The sequence below is a fragment of the Sinocyclocheilus rhinocerous genome, unplaced genomic scaffold (assembly GCF_001515625.1).
Source record: "Sinocyclocheilus rhinocerous isolate Xijiao unplaced genomic scaffold, SAMN03320098_v1.1 scaffold311, whole genome shotgun sequence".
Taxonomy (NCBI): domain Eukaryota; kingdom Metazoa; phylum Chordata; class Actinopteri; order Cypriniformes; family Cyprinidae; genus Sinocyclocheilus; species Sinocyclocheilus rhinocerous.
The window spans coordinates 753,377-769,340 of record NW_015623669.1 but is presented as its reverse complement, the minus strand read 5'-3'; the positions used below and the strand labels follow the sequence as shown (position 1 = coordinate 769,340).

The 15,964-nt window shown below is 36.0% G+C and overlaps 1 protein-coding gene and 1 long non-coding RNA gene across 2 annotated transcripts in view; one reads left to right on the top strand and one right to left on the bottom strand.

Moving 5' to 3' along the window:
* Positions 1–12,255, top strand: part of LOC107726477 (prolactin-releasing peptide receptor-like) — a 20,647-nt gene extending 8,392 nt beyond the window's left edge. The window contains exons 2-3 of the mRNA XM_016536112.1: positions 7,778–8,280; positions 11,576–12,255. Of these exons, the coding sequence (XP_016391598.1) occupies positions 7,811–8,280; positions 11,576–12,218 (1,113 nt within the window). The 5' untranslated portion in view covers positions 7,778–7,810 and the 3' untranslated portion in view covers positions 12,219–12,255. The remainder of the gene's footprint in view (positions 1–7,777; positions 8,281–11,575) is intronic.
* Positions 7,986–14,964, bottom strand: LOC107726560 (uncharacterized). Its single transcript, XR_001638278.1, has 3 exons — positions 14,874–14,964; positions 9,637–9,826; positions 7,986–8,058 (listed from the first exon to the last, which is right to left on the bottom strand). It is a non-coding gene; the product is annotated as an uncharacterized LOC107726560 (long non-coding RNA).
* Positions 14,965–15,964: the final 1,000 nt, after the last annotated feature.

Here is a 15,964-nt window from a genome sequence, read left to right as displayed (position 1 = left end):
CACAGCCTGGGCTTGAACCCAATCAAATATTTCTGGAGAAACCTGAAAATGTGCATCTGCCCCCATCCAACATGACAGAGCTTGAGAGGAGAAGAGGTGAGGAATAGAATGGCAGATAATTGCCAAATGATGATCAGCAAAGCTTGTCGCATCAAATAAAAAAGACTTGAGACTGTAAAGGTGCTTCAGCTAAATATTTAGCAATGTACTTATTTCAGTTTTTTTATTTGTAATAAATTTATGAAGTTGTTACAATTCTGTTTTTGCTTTGTCAATATGGTGTATAGATTGATGTGGAAAAAAAAGTAATTTAAAGCAGTTTAACAAAAGGCAAATACATAAAACGTGAAAAAAATGAAGGGGTATGAATACGTTCGCAAGGCACTATATATATATATATGAAGAGTTCATTTGCAGAAACCGATAAACGCCACTTTCGAAAAAAATTAATTTTAAACTCTAAAACATGAAATGTGGAGTTATCTGCTTTTGCTATAAAACAAACTTTTAATATGTAAAAATACATACTTTCAATTAACTTTAATTTTGCAAATTACCTGTATTTGTTTAAGTTATTATTACTTAAGCAAAAGAACCCAACTGCAGTTTGATTGATATTACTTGGAATGCACATTAAAAAATGAAATGTGGAGTTATCTGCTTTTGCTATAAAACAAACTTTTAATATGTAAAAAACATACTTTCAATTAACTTTAACTTTGCAAATTACCTGTATTTGTTTAAGTTATTATTACTTAATCAAAACAACCCAACTGCAGTTTGATTGATATTACTTGGAATGCACATAAAAAAAAACGTGATTTCTGAAAAAAAAATAAAAAATAGAGTTATCGGTTTTTGCAAATAAACTCTTCATATATATATTACATTACACGACTCTGTGGAATACTTGTTTCTGATTGGTCAGTCACGTCATTCTGAGGTATGTTATCCCTTGATAAAAGCTGATAACACAGGCTAATCCGGGTAACTGAAGTCGGCGCTATACGCTTGCTAGGAACAGTTTTTCTTGGTGGAAGCTTTGCATTTGGTTAGCTAATAAAATATTAAAACTCAACTCAATATTATATGTACAATTATTTGACTATGTCATCCTGGTATCACAGACTCGCTCTCTCATTTCAAACAAACGCAGCTGCTGCCATTTTGCGACATTGTTTTGTACACTGTAATGGATTATAAGATAACTAACAAACTGGTAAAATTGTAAAACATTTTCGTCTTAAATCAATATCTTTTATCGCCATCATTATTTATGTGGTGAAATGTTGTGTAATAAGTGGTGTGACTGCACAGTATCCCTCAAATGTCCGTAGTTTGAACTTGCCACTTGTTCGCAACTGCTGTCTTCACAGAAGCTTTTCATACAAATATATCAACTCAAATCAATATTTTGTGTCTAATTATTTACTTGTGGCAAGTAGCCGTGTAATAAGTGGGATAATGTACATCCAGCCGGTTGTTATCGCAGAATAACCCACTTCAGGGTGATACAATATAGAGGTCTTCTCGGGTCCTAAAATCTGTTTAGGACTTATTCTACAGATTTTAGGACCTGAGAAGACCTCTAGTGTACAGCCTGCAGCCCCGCAACAACGTTTGTCAGGCGTCTACATTGTCATCTGAGGAGATTACAAAGATTAAACATGTTATTTTAAACTCTAAAACATGAAATGTGGAGTTATCTGCTTTTGCTATAAAACAAACTTTTAATATGTAAAAAACATACTTTCAATTAACTTTAACTTTGCAAATTACCTGTATTTGTTTAAGTTATTATTACTTAATCAAAACAACCCAACTGCAGTTTGATTGATATTACTTGGAATGCACATAAAAAAAAACGTGATTTCTGAAAAAAAAATAAAAAATAGAGTTATCGGTTTTTGCAAATAAACTCTTCATATATATATTACATTACACGACTCTGTGGAATACTTGTTTCTGATTGGTCAGTCACGTCATTCTGAGGTATGTTATCCCTTGATAAAAGCTGATAACACAGGCTAATCCGGGTAACTGAAGTCGGCGCTATACGCTTGCTAGGAACAGTTTTTCTTGGTGGAAGCTTTGCATTTGGTTAGCTAATAAAATATTAAAACTCAACTCAATATTATATGTACAATTATTTGACTATGTCATCCTGGTATCACAGACTCGCTCTCTCATTTCAAACAAACGCAGCTGCTGCCATTTTGCGACATTGTTTTGTACACTGTAATGGATTATAAGATAACTAACAAACTGGTAAAATTGTAAAACATTTTCGTCTTAAATCAATATCTTTTATCGCCATCATTATTTATGTGGTGAAATGTTGTGTAATAAGTGGTGTGACTGCACAGTATCCCTCAAATGTCCGTAGTTTGAACTTGCCACTTGTTCGCAACTGCTGTCTTCACAGAAGCTTTTCATACAAATATATCAACTCAAATCAATATTTTGTGTCTAATTATTTACTTGTGGCAAGTAGCCGTGTAATAAGTGGGATAATGTACATCCAGCCGGTTGTTATCGCAGAATAACCCACTTCAGGGTGATACAATATAGAGGTCTTCTCGGGTCCTAAAATCTGTTTAGGACTTATTCTACAGATTTTAGGACCTGAGAAGACCTCTAGTGTACAGCCTGCAGCCCCGAGGTCAGTCAGGAAAAATCCCCGTGTCCTGCTGACTGATTTGGCCGCTGATTTGACCCCTGTGGTCTGTGTGGGTCCTAGTGCCAATAGTGATGGACACACTATACTGTCAAAAAAGCACCGTCCTTCGGATGAGTCGTTAAACTGAGGTCCTGACTCTCTGTGGTCATTAAAAATCCCAGGATGTCTTTCGAAAAGAATAAAGGTGTGATCCTCGGCATCCTGGCCAAATTCGCCCATTGGCTTCTGCCCATCATGGCCTCCTAATCATCCCCATATAATGATTGGCTTCATCACTCTGTCACCTCTCCACCAATAAGCTGGTGTGTAGAAAGACAGACTTTGAAGGTTTAGCGGAGTCAGACAGAGCGTTGTTAAATGGGACAGGCTAACCTATAGAGGATTGTTCTTGTCGCCTAGCAACTGTGACAGTTCATGTTGACAAATGACAGTAACGTTTGTATGACGTTTTTGAAAGTGATATTCAACTGAACAAAACAGGGTTCACAACCTGTCTAAATATTTCACCATGGTTCATTTCTGTACATAATAAAATTAAATAAACTATCCATAAAATTGCATCTGTAAATGTAAATGTGTATTCCGGAATTATCTCTCAAAAAAATTAAAATAATGTTGTCATTGGAACGCAATGAATCTTAGGATAGTCTGGGCTGTGAATGATCCATTTGTTGTATCCTTCATGGTCTGGGAAACGAGGGATGGATTTCAAGCTCACATTTGAAGGAGGCTTTGAAAGAGGACAGCATTCGTGGCGCCGTGGCCAGTCTTCGAATGCAGCCTTCGAAGGATGCAGCCTCTAAATTGGGACACAGCTTATGATTCCATCCAGTCAGGGGACATCAAGACATGTTAGATATTTTGAGCTGATCTTATAACAATGTTTTCATTTGTCATGCATCTTCTTAAAACGAAGCATGTTTCAGCACAAGTGTTGTGTTCAGAACAACTTTAAATCTGCTGGTGTGTAATCCTCAGTTGTTTAGTGTAGGATGCCCAGTTTGTAGTGAATTGCAGCCTTAATGTGGTTTCCATGTGCTTGAAGGTCACTATTCATTCCATTTCTTTTTCTTGCAGTCAGCTTCCCTCTTCAGTTATAATTTGCACATCTGATGCATCAGACATAAAAAGGCACCCATATGAGGTGTAAAAAAAAAAAATAGTATATATATATATATATATATATATATATTAAAAAACCTTTATTAAAATAGGGTTATAACAATAAAAGTCACTGTGGCACGCTGGTGCTAAATGAAGACCTCACACCTTGATGGAAAGTTCTCGGTTGTGATTTTTAATGTTATAGGCCTATTTTAAAAAGGATTTTAATAGGGCCTCGGTTTTTTTGTTTCATAGCATGCCATCACTTCAAAGAGCACCTAACAGCATTGAAGTAAACAGCTTCTTGCTGCAGTTATTGGTGACAGATTTTTTCTTTTCACATTTTATATCAGCATAATTAGGATCATGTTTTCTAAGACAATTTTTGACCACATAGCATTTTGTGTTGCATTGCTTGCAACAGCTTTGTACTGTGTGTGTGTGTGTGTGTGTGTGTGTGTGTGTGTTTTAAACTGCAGTTATATTTAGGGCAGGGCAATATACTGAATATTAGAGATATTATCGAGATTATCAAGTAATCAATATAAAATTACATTATATTGTTTATATTGATATTAAATAATGAATATTGTCGAAAATGAAGATTAATGTGCCAAAGACAGCACCAATAGGCAATTTCAGTCCTCCTGCAAACTAGCCAAGAAGTGCTTATAGTTCCCCATCTGAAACAGTTTTTAGTGATAGTGGGAACGCACAGAGCATCTCTTAAACCAGAAACCGTTGATAGATTTGTGATTTTAGCTTTAAAAAAAAACTTAAATACTTTCATAATTTACCCCAGTTGCACAGTGTAAAATGTAGTACTGCATGTAAATTACATTGCTCTAAAGAAGCTGTCAGAATGCACTTATTGTACGCATTTTACACTCTTTTTTTTTTATATTGTCACATTTACATGTGTTAATTTAATAAAAAGTCGTCGTTGCTAGGTCTACATTTTTGATTTTGCACTAAACATTTTGAATGTGCTTAGAACCAATAGCTGTTTCACATTTTTAATAAGTTTAGAGCAAATGCAAAAATATCAATTATTGTTGAAATCTGAAAAAATATTAAGATTTAAAATTTTAGGTATAGTCATCACCCATCCCTAGTTATATTAGGTTGTTTCAGCAATTTTTGGTTTGTTTCAGTTATTTTGCACATTAAAATCTGTTGACAGCATTGTACGGCAAACCGCAGGGACACTGACTCAGTTCTGCTCACCTGGGCTCTCGCTCTAACGTGAGCACTAAAGAGCACGTCAATGGTTCCATTAGTCTAAGTTTTTACCGGCTGAACATAATTGAAGCACCCACAGGGAGGGGACGCTACCCAGAGTGGTTTAAAGAAACTCACAGTATGCTGGAGGCTTAGAATAACACATACCTCACGTGTCTGTTTACTCATAATATAGATATCAAGAGCTGTTTAGTCTGGGTGCAATTCAGAAGCAGACATTATTGCAAGTTTCTGCTCAGTGTGTTAGGCTATAATTAGACCTGAAAAATACAGATAAAAAAGAGAGCTCACAAATATTTTGCCAACATTCAATGCACATCTTGATATTAGGTCTAAAATAGCTTAAAGGTATAGTTTACCCAAAAAAGAAAATTGGCTGAAAATGCAGTCACCCTCATGCCATCCAGTTTGTAGATGAGTGTTTCTTCATCTGTACAGATTTGGAGAAATTTAGCATGGCGTCACTTGCTTCTCTAGATCCTCTGCAGTGAATGGGTGCAGTCAGAATGAGAGTTCAGCTGATAAAAACATCACAATAATCCACAAATAATTCACACGATTCCAGTCCATCAATTAACATCTTGTGAAGGGAAAAGTTGCATGTTTGTAATAAACTAAATCCATCATTAAGATGTTTTTAACTTCAAATCATTACTTACAGCTAAAATTCAACCTGTTTGGACTCTCATTCTGACGGCACCCATTCACTGCAGAGGACCCATTGGTGAGCAAGTGATGTAAAAAAACAAACAAAAAAAAAAACCTTCAGTGAACAGTTATGAGTAATGATGCAAACTGGTGAATCTGTGCTTTAAAAAATATGAAATTAATTACTGAAAATAAATAAACGTTCCAAAGCAATCCCCATTTTTGCTAAAGTGTCTTAAAGGGTTAGTTCACCCAAAAATGAAAATTCTGTCATTAATTACTCACCCTCATGTTGTTCCATACCCGTAAGACCTTCGTTCATCTTCGGAACACAATTTAAGATATTTTTGATTAAATCTGAGGGCTCTCTGACCCTCGCACGTTCACAACAGTATCATGATGCGAGCGTGTGGCGGCACCGACCCAGATCCGGCGTAATGACGTCATCACGCCGGATCTGGGTCAGCGCCGACACATGCTTGCGTCATGATACTGTCGTGAACGCGCATGCACAAGTGATGCAGTAGAGACGAAAATGTGGAATAAAGTCTTTTGTTTTCTTTGCGCAAAAAAGTATTCTCGTAGCTTTGTAACGTTACAGTTGAACCACTGATGTCACACGGATTACTTTGTACTTTTCTGGACCTTGAACGTGGTAGTTACTTTGCTGTCTATGGGAGGGTCAGAGAGCCCTCAGATTTCATCAGAAATATCTTAAATTGTGTTCCAAAGATGAACGAAGGTCTTACGGGTTTGGAACAACACAAGGGTGAGTAATTAATGATAGAATTTTCATTTTAGGGTGAACTAACCCTTTAAACAAGAAAACCTCCATGATAACTTTTTTTAACACTGTCAAACAAGTGACAAGGCAACTAAGAAGAGAAAAACTATCACAATAACACAGCCTTTAGGAAATTTAAACTGTCACTTTAAGATTACCGTGATATTCATTTAATGCCACTTAATTTCAAATAAAAAGCATTGTAAATATTCCATATCTCATCCAGTGAGCGCTTGTTAATTTATTCTATTCCCCAGTCGACACCCTGGGGATATTTATTCAATCTCATCTTTGAGTATGCTTAATGAAGATTTGTGCTAATTAAATAAGTTGTCTCTGACATTCAGCTCATCATGCTGTTCAAAATGAACTGCACTGAACATATGGCCATTTTAGTACTGTCTTGTCCATAAAAACAATTGAATCTGCAAAGATTGATTGGTGCTTCATTTGTCTGATGCATGTATGATTCAAGGACCACAAATTGATCCCTGTCAAATGGGTATTTTTGAATGTATGTCAAATGCGAAATGCATTACCATACAAACCCTGACTTAAAATGATAATGTTGACGAGTTACACATTTAAAACAAAAATGAATGCAGTATCTATTGCTTTTACAACAACTGACTGATTGGTAAAGAGACAAAAACAGAACACACAATCACTGCTTCTGCAGTAGCTTGCTACAGGAAATACCAAAGAGCATTTATGCTTAATCTATGAACCATTTACTCACTTAATTAGAGGGCACGAGTGAATGAGGCTCATTTGCATTTCAACGGCAACGGCCATGTGTGATTGCAGCAGACGCATCTTTGACTCAAATTATGCTGGCTTTCATTAGTGTCCTTACAAGTTTCTGTTTACTGCTGTTTGGATTGAAAGAGCAAATACTGAAAGGAACACACATAGTCTGATTCTTTTATACGAGTGACCTGCTTCGGAAACCAGCCATCCGAAGCAAGTCAAGGCTGTAATGAAGGGCTTTTAGATTTGACGCTTGCATCTCTAATGTTCAGAAGTACTGCTGTGCGGAAAGTGGTTCGGTATTGTGAACAGGAACTTTGAGAAAAATTGTAGCTGTGCTCATTAAAGTCTGAAAAAGTCACTTCATTATATGAGCCAAGCTAACTTTCAAGACAAACTAGCACCTATATGGTGCGAACTGCATGTTTGGTACCACACGCCTCCACAGGTCACACTCAACTCACTTACTCTTCACGGACATTTCAGTCCATCTGTTAAAACGGAGTTGAGTTATAAAGAAAGCTAACCAAAATGTATCTCTTTCCTTGTTAATATGCCAAAACACCCAGTCTTTAGGTCTCTACAAGCAGTATTCCGTAAGCATGGATGGCAGTGGTGGCGAATGGCTCAGCACTCCTGTGCCCGCGTGTTGCCTGGAAAATGTCACCATGCAGAATTCCAGCATGGGCCAAATCTACGAAGTCATGCTGCAGTCGACGAACACATCGAAGCGCAGTCCTCAGTTTGTTGGCGTGGAGCTCCTTCAGTCTTTTAAACCTCTCATCATCCCTTGCTACGCTCTTGTGGTCCTGGTTGGAGTTTTTGGGAACTACCTACTGCTTTATGTCATCTGCCACACCAAAAAAATGCACAACGTTACCAACTTCTTCATCGGTAACCTAGCGTTTTCCGACATGCTGATGTGTGCTACCTGCGTGCCCTTTACCCTGGCATATGCTTTTAATCCACGTGGGTGGGTATTTGGAAGATTCATGTGCTACCTGGTGTTCCTCATTCAGCCGGTGACGGTGTACGTGTCGGTTTTCACACTGACAGCTATTGGGGTGGACAGGTGAGTGATGCATGTGAGTGCTGTGGCTCTTGACTGTGTGACTAATTTATTACTTCATCAATGTTTTACTAGCATTCCGGGGCTTTTGTAGAGCATGATTATGTAACAGACTGATTCAGTGGATTAATCACATATACTACCATTCAAAAGAACATTCTGGGGAAAAAAAGGATCTTATGCTCACCAAGGCTGCATTTATTTAATTAAAAATAGAGTAAAAACTGTGACGTGAAATATTACAATTTAAAAATCACCTTTTTTATTAGATTTTTAAAATGAAATTTATTATGTAAATCTTCTGCCACATGTCGATCAGTTCGAATAGAGCATAGGTGATCATATGATGACTGGGATCTGAAAATTATGATAATTTCTTAAATTGTTCTGATCTACCAACAATTAGGCATTTCTTCAAACATGCCATTTTGTATCTAAGGAGTTGATTTTAGCTTGAACATTTTTTGAACAGATTTTTGTTTGGACAGATTTCAGCTTTCTTTTTGCTGTACCAAGGTCATAATAAAAATGTCTTGGAAACCTTTTTACCATGCCTTCATTATTTTTTGCAGATTTTCAAATGGCTTTATAGCTTGTTCTTGTCCCAGACACAGGCCTTGCCAGTCATACACTACTGTAAGACAATCCGACATACAAATTAATTAAATATTTAAGTATGATAATAGAGTAAAAAAAAAAAAAATCAAGCATTTTAATATTTATCTTTTTTAAAAATACAATACAAAACAATACAAGACACTGATGGGAATTTTAATGACTTTCAGAAAACTAAAAACAAATGACAGAATTGTCATGTGACACATGTCCATGGTTGAACTTTGTTAGACTTCTTTTGTCTAAAAATCCACATTGTTTTAAACATGCATGCAACAGTTTTGGTGATTTTCAGCTCAATTTGAATGAAGCAGTAATCTAAATGGCTTTTTTTCAGGGTACCAGAAGAGCACGTAAGCGCTGCCATGAAGCATTCATTTGTAAATAGTAATTTTATCTCATGGTACACAAAAAAGACCATGAGAATGCATGATATTATGTGACACACAGTTGTATAGTGACACATTCTATAGACACAGAAAACTGGAAGGCTAAAGTAATGTCAACATGCTGCCATATGTGAAATACCAAGGACACCTAAAATAAACCAGGACTTTTTATCCCCAATTGTGAAAATAAATTCATAGTGGATCTTCTCTGTTAAACTTTATGGCTTCGTATAGCCTTTAACCTTCACACTTCCCTCCCTGCGAGTCAGTGATGGATGATGTTGCTGCACAATAGTCAAGGAAAATGAAAAATTGTTGGTTTGTAGTATAATAGGTGCATTAAGAATCAATTTACCTTAGGACTAGGCCGTCATCTCCTGTACATGGTCTGGTGAAGCCCACATGAATACTGTCTTTAAAAGCCCTTGATATTATCGGTGAGTTTGGATGCAGACCCATTCATCCAGGCTGGATCGGAGGTGAGGAAATGTGCATCCATTGAAGAGCGAGCTTTTGCAGCAAAACATCCAACAGGTTCTGCTCACCTTAAAGTGAATAAAAAGAGTTCATAGAGGTCTTATTTTTATCCCGTTTTTTACAGCCTACTTATTATGTCTCTACAAAATCAGCATGCTAAATCTTGTATTTGCTTCAGCTTATTACGTAGTCTTTATATCTTAACAAAGCTCTCAAACTCAAATTGGGGCCACTAGTCAGCTGGTGTTCCCAGGGTCGTACAAGAGCTTCTTTTCAAAAATCTGGCTTGCAATAACTGCCTAGAAATAGTATGAAATAAAACAGTATGTTGGTTTCAAATAGTTTAGAATTTTTTTTTTATATTCAAGATTTTATTTTTCATTTAATGACTAAAAGTCATGAGGTGTGTAACCAAATAAAAGTAGTTACAAAATGTAATAAAATATTAATTAAAAATGCATAAACATCATGGATTTGCATTTTTTAGGTTTTGGAATCAAAGACGATTCTAAAAATGAAATCAGAAATAATATTTTGTGATTCTTATTGCGAACGTGTTTGTGCGTGTGTAAATACATATATTATAGACAGAGAGATTGTCTGTTTCCAACATTGCTGGGCAGTAATGTCACTATAAATACTAAAATACTCTGTGTAAAATATGATTCTTTTGTAAAAAAATAAATAAATAAATAAAAAAAAGTAAATATGAACTTAAACCGATAGTGTCAATTATAACAATAAGTCAGATTAAGAATAATTTTAAGGCAGGCAAAACTCCCTAACTAATCAAATCCTTGAAACCAAACTGACTTAGGCTTGTTCACACAAAACGCCTTTTTGCGTTCCATGGTGCTCTTTATAATCGTTTGTCTATCTAAACATTCCCTAGGCTAGACAGATCGACGTTGCCACATTTTTAAAATGCCATGTCAGACTTTTTAAAGATCAGTAAGACCTTTCATTATTTGCCATTCCACTGTGCTGCAAACTAATGTCTTCATTACATTACATCAACTCTTCATTACTCATTAGTATTTTTGGGAGAGTGAATTACATTTTTATCACCGCTGTAGACTTGAATACAGCTCTTTTTAGGACTCGACCCCCTCGTAATTCAAGAATCAATTCTTTGTGAAATTGAGTCTCAGCTCTAGGAGTCGCACCACATGGCATTATACCTGATCTAAACTTGCCATTTCATAAAAAGGGTCAAATTATCTGATATTTTAAAAGGCTTATCGACATACACACTTGACACACGTCATTAAGGTCTGCAGTGAAAGTTTTGATTTATTTATTTGCTAAGAATTACCATGCCAAACTACCTTCAAAGGTTTTCTTTTCAAGCATTTCCTCCTTTTAATATTTTTCTTAATTAATTTGTATCACCCTGACAAATAAAGTGTTTACTCCACCCAAAAATGAAAATTCTCTCATCATTTTTTACTCAACCTCATCCTCGAAGTTGATGCTTTGAACAGCGACTGATGGATCATTGTCTTCTGAAGCAAAATGATAGATGTGTGTGAGAAAAACACTAATATTTAAAACTTTTTAAACTGTAATAATTTGGCCTGAAACAATGGACAGCATGAGGGTGAGTAAATGATGAGAGAATTTTTTGGTGGAAAAGGCCTATCCCTTTAATTTCAGAAATTAAACATGTGCTCATGGTAGAAGAGAAGTCATTGTTTATATTTTTAATGTACTTGAATATATAGAATGAATATAGAACAAAAAAATTGCACCACTTCTGCATCAGATACAGACGTGAGATCACTGTTGTTGCCTAAAACTGTCGTTTTAATTTCTAGATACTACGCTACTGTTCATCCACTGAAGAAGCGCATCTCAGTTCTGGCCTGCACGTATCTGCTCTCTGGGATCTGGATTCTGTCGTGTGGTCTGGTAGCTCCTGCTGTGGCCCACACATATCATGTGGAGTTCAAGGACGAAGGTTTTACCATCTGCGAGGAGTTCTGGATGGGTCAGGAGAAAGAGCGGCTAGCCTACGCTTATAGCACGCTCTTCATCACCTACGTTCTTCCTCTGTCCGCTCTTTGCATCTCCTACTTGTGCATTTCAGTGAAGCTTCGCAATTGCGTGGTGCCAGGTCATCGTACCCAGAGCCAAGCGGAAGCCCAGCGGGCTCGGAAGCGCAAGACGTTTCGCCTGGTGTCCTTGGTCGTCGCCGCTTTTGGGATCTGCTGGCTGCCGATAAGCGTCTTCAATGTTCTACGGGATATTGATATAGACCTGATCGACAAGCGCTACTTTCTTCTGATCCAGCTATTGTGTCACTTGTGTGGAATGAGTTCGTCTTGTTGTAACCCATTTTTATATGCATGGCTGCACGATCGTTTCAGGGCGGAACTGCGCAAGATGTTCACCTGTCATCGACGGATTGGCATCGGGATTCCTGCTAACAACTGTGCCACCGCTAGCGTGGTTCTCTGACAGAAAAAGAGCACATCAAGTTAGTTCAAAGACTACTGAGGCTAACAGAACACTTGGGTTGCAAATTTGTGGAAAACAAAGTGTTCACATCGGTCCCGACCAGAACTCCACCATCTGTAAGGTTCCTCCACAGGCATCTTGTTTTAGATGGACACAGATGGTGTTTCCTGGATGTACAAGCCATGTGAGAAAGCGGTTGGATTTAGTCACAAGATTTCACCATGCTGTCTGTGATTTGAATATGGATTATCTAAGAAGGAAACTGGATGTTGGTCTCACTACAGAGAAATTATATCTTAAAATACTGCAACAGAAACATTCAGATATCCAGCTTTCAAAAAAGCAAATGCTTCAGCTTTAAAAGTGAATTACAGCTTATTTTAATGCCTTTCAGACGTTGGATTAAAATTGTTTAAACTGCATGTGTTTATACAAGATGTCACTGAAGATATATTTACATCAAAACAGATCAAATATTTTAAAAGAACACATGGCCTAGAAATATTGAATATATATGAAATATTAAAAACTTTTACTAATTAAATGTTTTCGTAATGTTTTAGGCCTTTAATGTTTTTTGTGCTCATAATAAAGTGTGGAAAAATAAAAACCTTATTGTCTTTATTAGAGTTGCAAAAACTGGAAAATTTCCAGTAAATTTCGGAAATATTCCAGTAATTTTGGAAATTTACCAGGATTTTTGGGAATATTCCAGGGATTTTTGGAAAGCTTCCGGAAATTTACTGGAAATGTTCCACCCCTTTGCAACCCTAGTCTTTATATACAAAAAAAAATGTCTGCACAAACAAAAACTTATTTTCAGTTTGCAGCCAATAACAGGACTCTTTGGATGTTGTAATGCAGTTGAAATTGTTCACTATTGAACTAAGAATCCAGTATCGTCATTGTCCTGAATCAAACAAGGAACAAAACTAAAAGTTCAGAGAGTAAAAAAAGTCTCACTTGTGTATTTATAACTGTACAATTTTGTATAAATTCATGTAACATGCAATGTTGCACCAATGAAGAGTGTCTGAACTGGTGGTTGTTTTATACTGAGGCTTGAAATACAATGAGAGCACAAACACTATCGCATTGATGCAGATGGGAAAACTCTTGATATTTTTTGCTAATCGGTCAATAAAGTGTCCTCACGATGGAGTGATTATTTGAAGATTAATCAAAGATTTGGACACAAAGACACATTATTGGGTAAACAAAATAATTGCAATGAACTTCTTGTTGTTCAGGTAAATGAATACAGTGTGAATATCTCTGTAACATTATGTTTTCCAAGAGAAAACCGAGTATTATTGCTCAAACATAGGTTTAACGATCTGTACAAACCTCTAAATATTACTGTTTGTGCTATAGATGAATAATGGAAGTAATATGCTTACGTGAAGTACAGAATGTAATGTTTTTGGACGCAATTGCACGTTATTTGCAATTAAATGAAAATTGTATATATTAAAATATATATTAAATGTAAATAGCTGAGTTTAAGTGTCTTTTTAACGCAGGTAAGAAGGACTTAAGTACATCTTTATATGTACACTACAGATAAAATTACAATTAATTACTTTACATGTGGTTTAGTATGTTAGTCGACACATGAAAATAAAAATGTGCACAAACATACACCACTAAAATCTAGTTAATGGTATCATATTACCGTTAACTTTAATTCAAAGCACTAAAGATTCCACTAGTATGATTGCTAATTCAAAGGAACACCAATGCGTGTGAACAGTAGGGAGATAAAGTGATGAAAAGATAGAGCAACTGCAGTCAGTAACCTTTGAAATGGTCTGGGCATGTTAATATCCTCAGCACAACAGCCGAAAATGAAAATGAGCAACAAAAGACAAAACAATAAAAAGGAGGAAGCGTTTCCATGGTGACCAACTCAGTACATCTTTTGAGTTTTTCTTTCTCCCACCTCTCCACTCAATCTCTTTCTGTGATAGATTGTGATGTTTTCAATGGTCTGCCATCCCAATACATCAAAGACAGCCAACTACACAAACACAGCTTCGATAATAGACCAGTGATTCACAAGGAGGATGACAGAAAAATGTGAAAGACAAACAAGCTGCACCCTACAAATGAGTAACTAAGACACTTTCAGCTCTTCATCTCTCAAGCTGCAGGTTGCAGACCAGGTTAAGCTCCCAGGTCTCAGATCTGGCAGTATTACACCTGGACTGAAAATGACTCAAACTTATCTTTTGTTTCTAATGTTAAGGGTCCGCCAGGCTACAAGGTTTAATAAATGGAGAAACAGTAGTGACAACACCAAATCTATGTCTTTTGGTGTGTGTGTCGGTCTTTAAACTTTCTTTTAGGCCAAGAGGTGGAGCAGAGACCCCCGGTTACACACTGAATAAAAATGAGTTCCTAACAGGGTATTGTAACTAAAACTAAAACCATAAGAAACTTGGAGTAAGATTAAATAAAATATAGTATAAAAAAAACTAACTTATTTTACCTATCACTTTAGTTTAGTTTGACTTGAAGTACTAATATAATTAATACTAAAACTGGAAACTAAATAAATACAAATATAGATATATTTTTAAGGGATGAAAGGGATGTATGTAAGTTTTTTACCTTGAAATATCAGTTTCAAAATCATTCTCAATGTACACTTACTTCTAATAAGACGAAGAGGTTGTGTTTCTTTCCTCGCTCCCTCTCAAACATTTTGGTGAACTGGTACAAAATTACGCGAAAAAAGCGCGAATTGCTTTACGGCAGCATCAAATGCACGTGACAGCTATCTGCTATAATTACGACAGTGAATTCCACTCACTTAACTGTAGGGGGCTCCGAAGTCGCCAAAATACAAAAAGCTACATACAGCTGCTCACAAAAAAAAAAAATCAAAAATCAAAATAAATAAATACTTTAAATTACAATTAAAACAGAAAAAATATATATAAAAAACTAATTCAAAATATTAATAAAAACTATAATAGTATCTAAATGATACTAAAATAACAGTGGTTCATAACATATTTACCATATTAAAGAATTAATTTTCATTTGTTGCAAATAAAATAATCATTATACAAACGTTATTTTCAGTCCTCAAATTCAACTGGTTGAGTGGACATTTCACTGTTTCTATCACACCGCTTCTCTGTGTATTAGTGGTGGTGGGGGGGGTTTCAGTAACTCTTTCTACAGGTTACATCGCCATAGGTGGCGAAAAGGGAGTCACTGAATCATTCATTCAACCAATTCATTCAAAACAGCGATTAATTCAGTCCAATCGCATGAGAAAATGCAATTTACGAGACATTTAGAGAATTTGTATGAATTTGTACAACGTGATTTGTGCAGAAACGTTCATTCTTAGAAAATAAATAAATAAATGAAATTCCAAACTTAGGTCCACCCCTAAACCCAAGCAGATGGGGCATAAGCAGATGAGATTCATACAAATTAGCCACAAATTCACCAAAATGGAAAATAGCTATGAACCAAGAGTGTGTTGGTTTCATTCTGGAACAAAATAAGTGACTGTCTTTATGAGTCATTCATTGAATTTATTTGCACAAACACAATTAATTCAGGAACAAAACTGTGTTACTGGGAGATGCAAGGGTTGGTTCTGCTTCATTTGGAACTGGGTTTATTAGCTGAACAAAAATGTCTAAAAAGTAATTTACTAAGTATTAACTTCCTGTGTATTGAATTGTTGAACAGAAACAACACCACAAATACTGTGTATTCATATA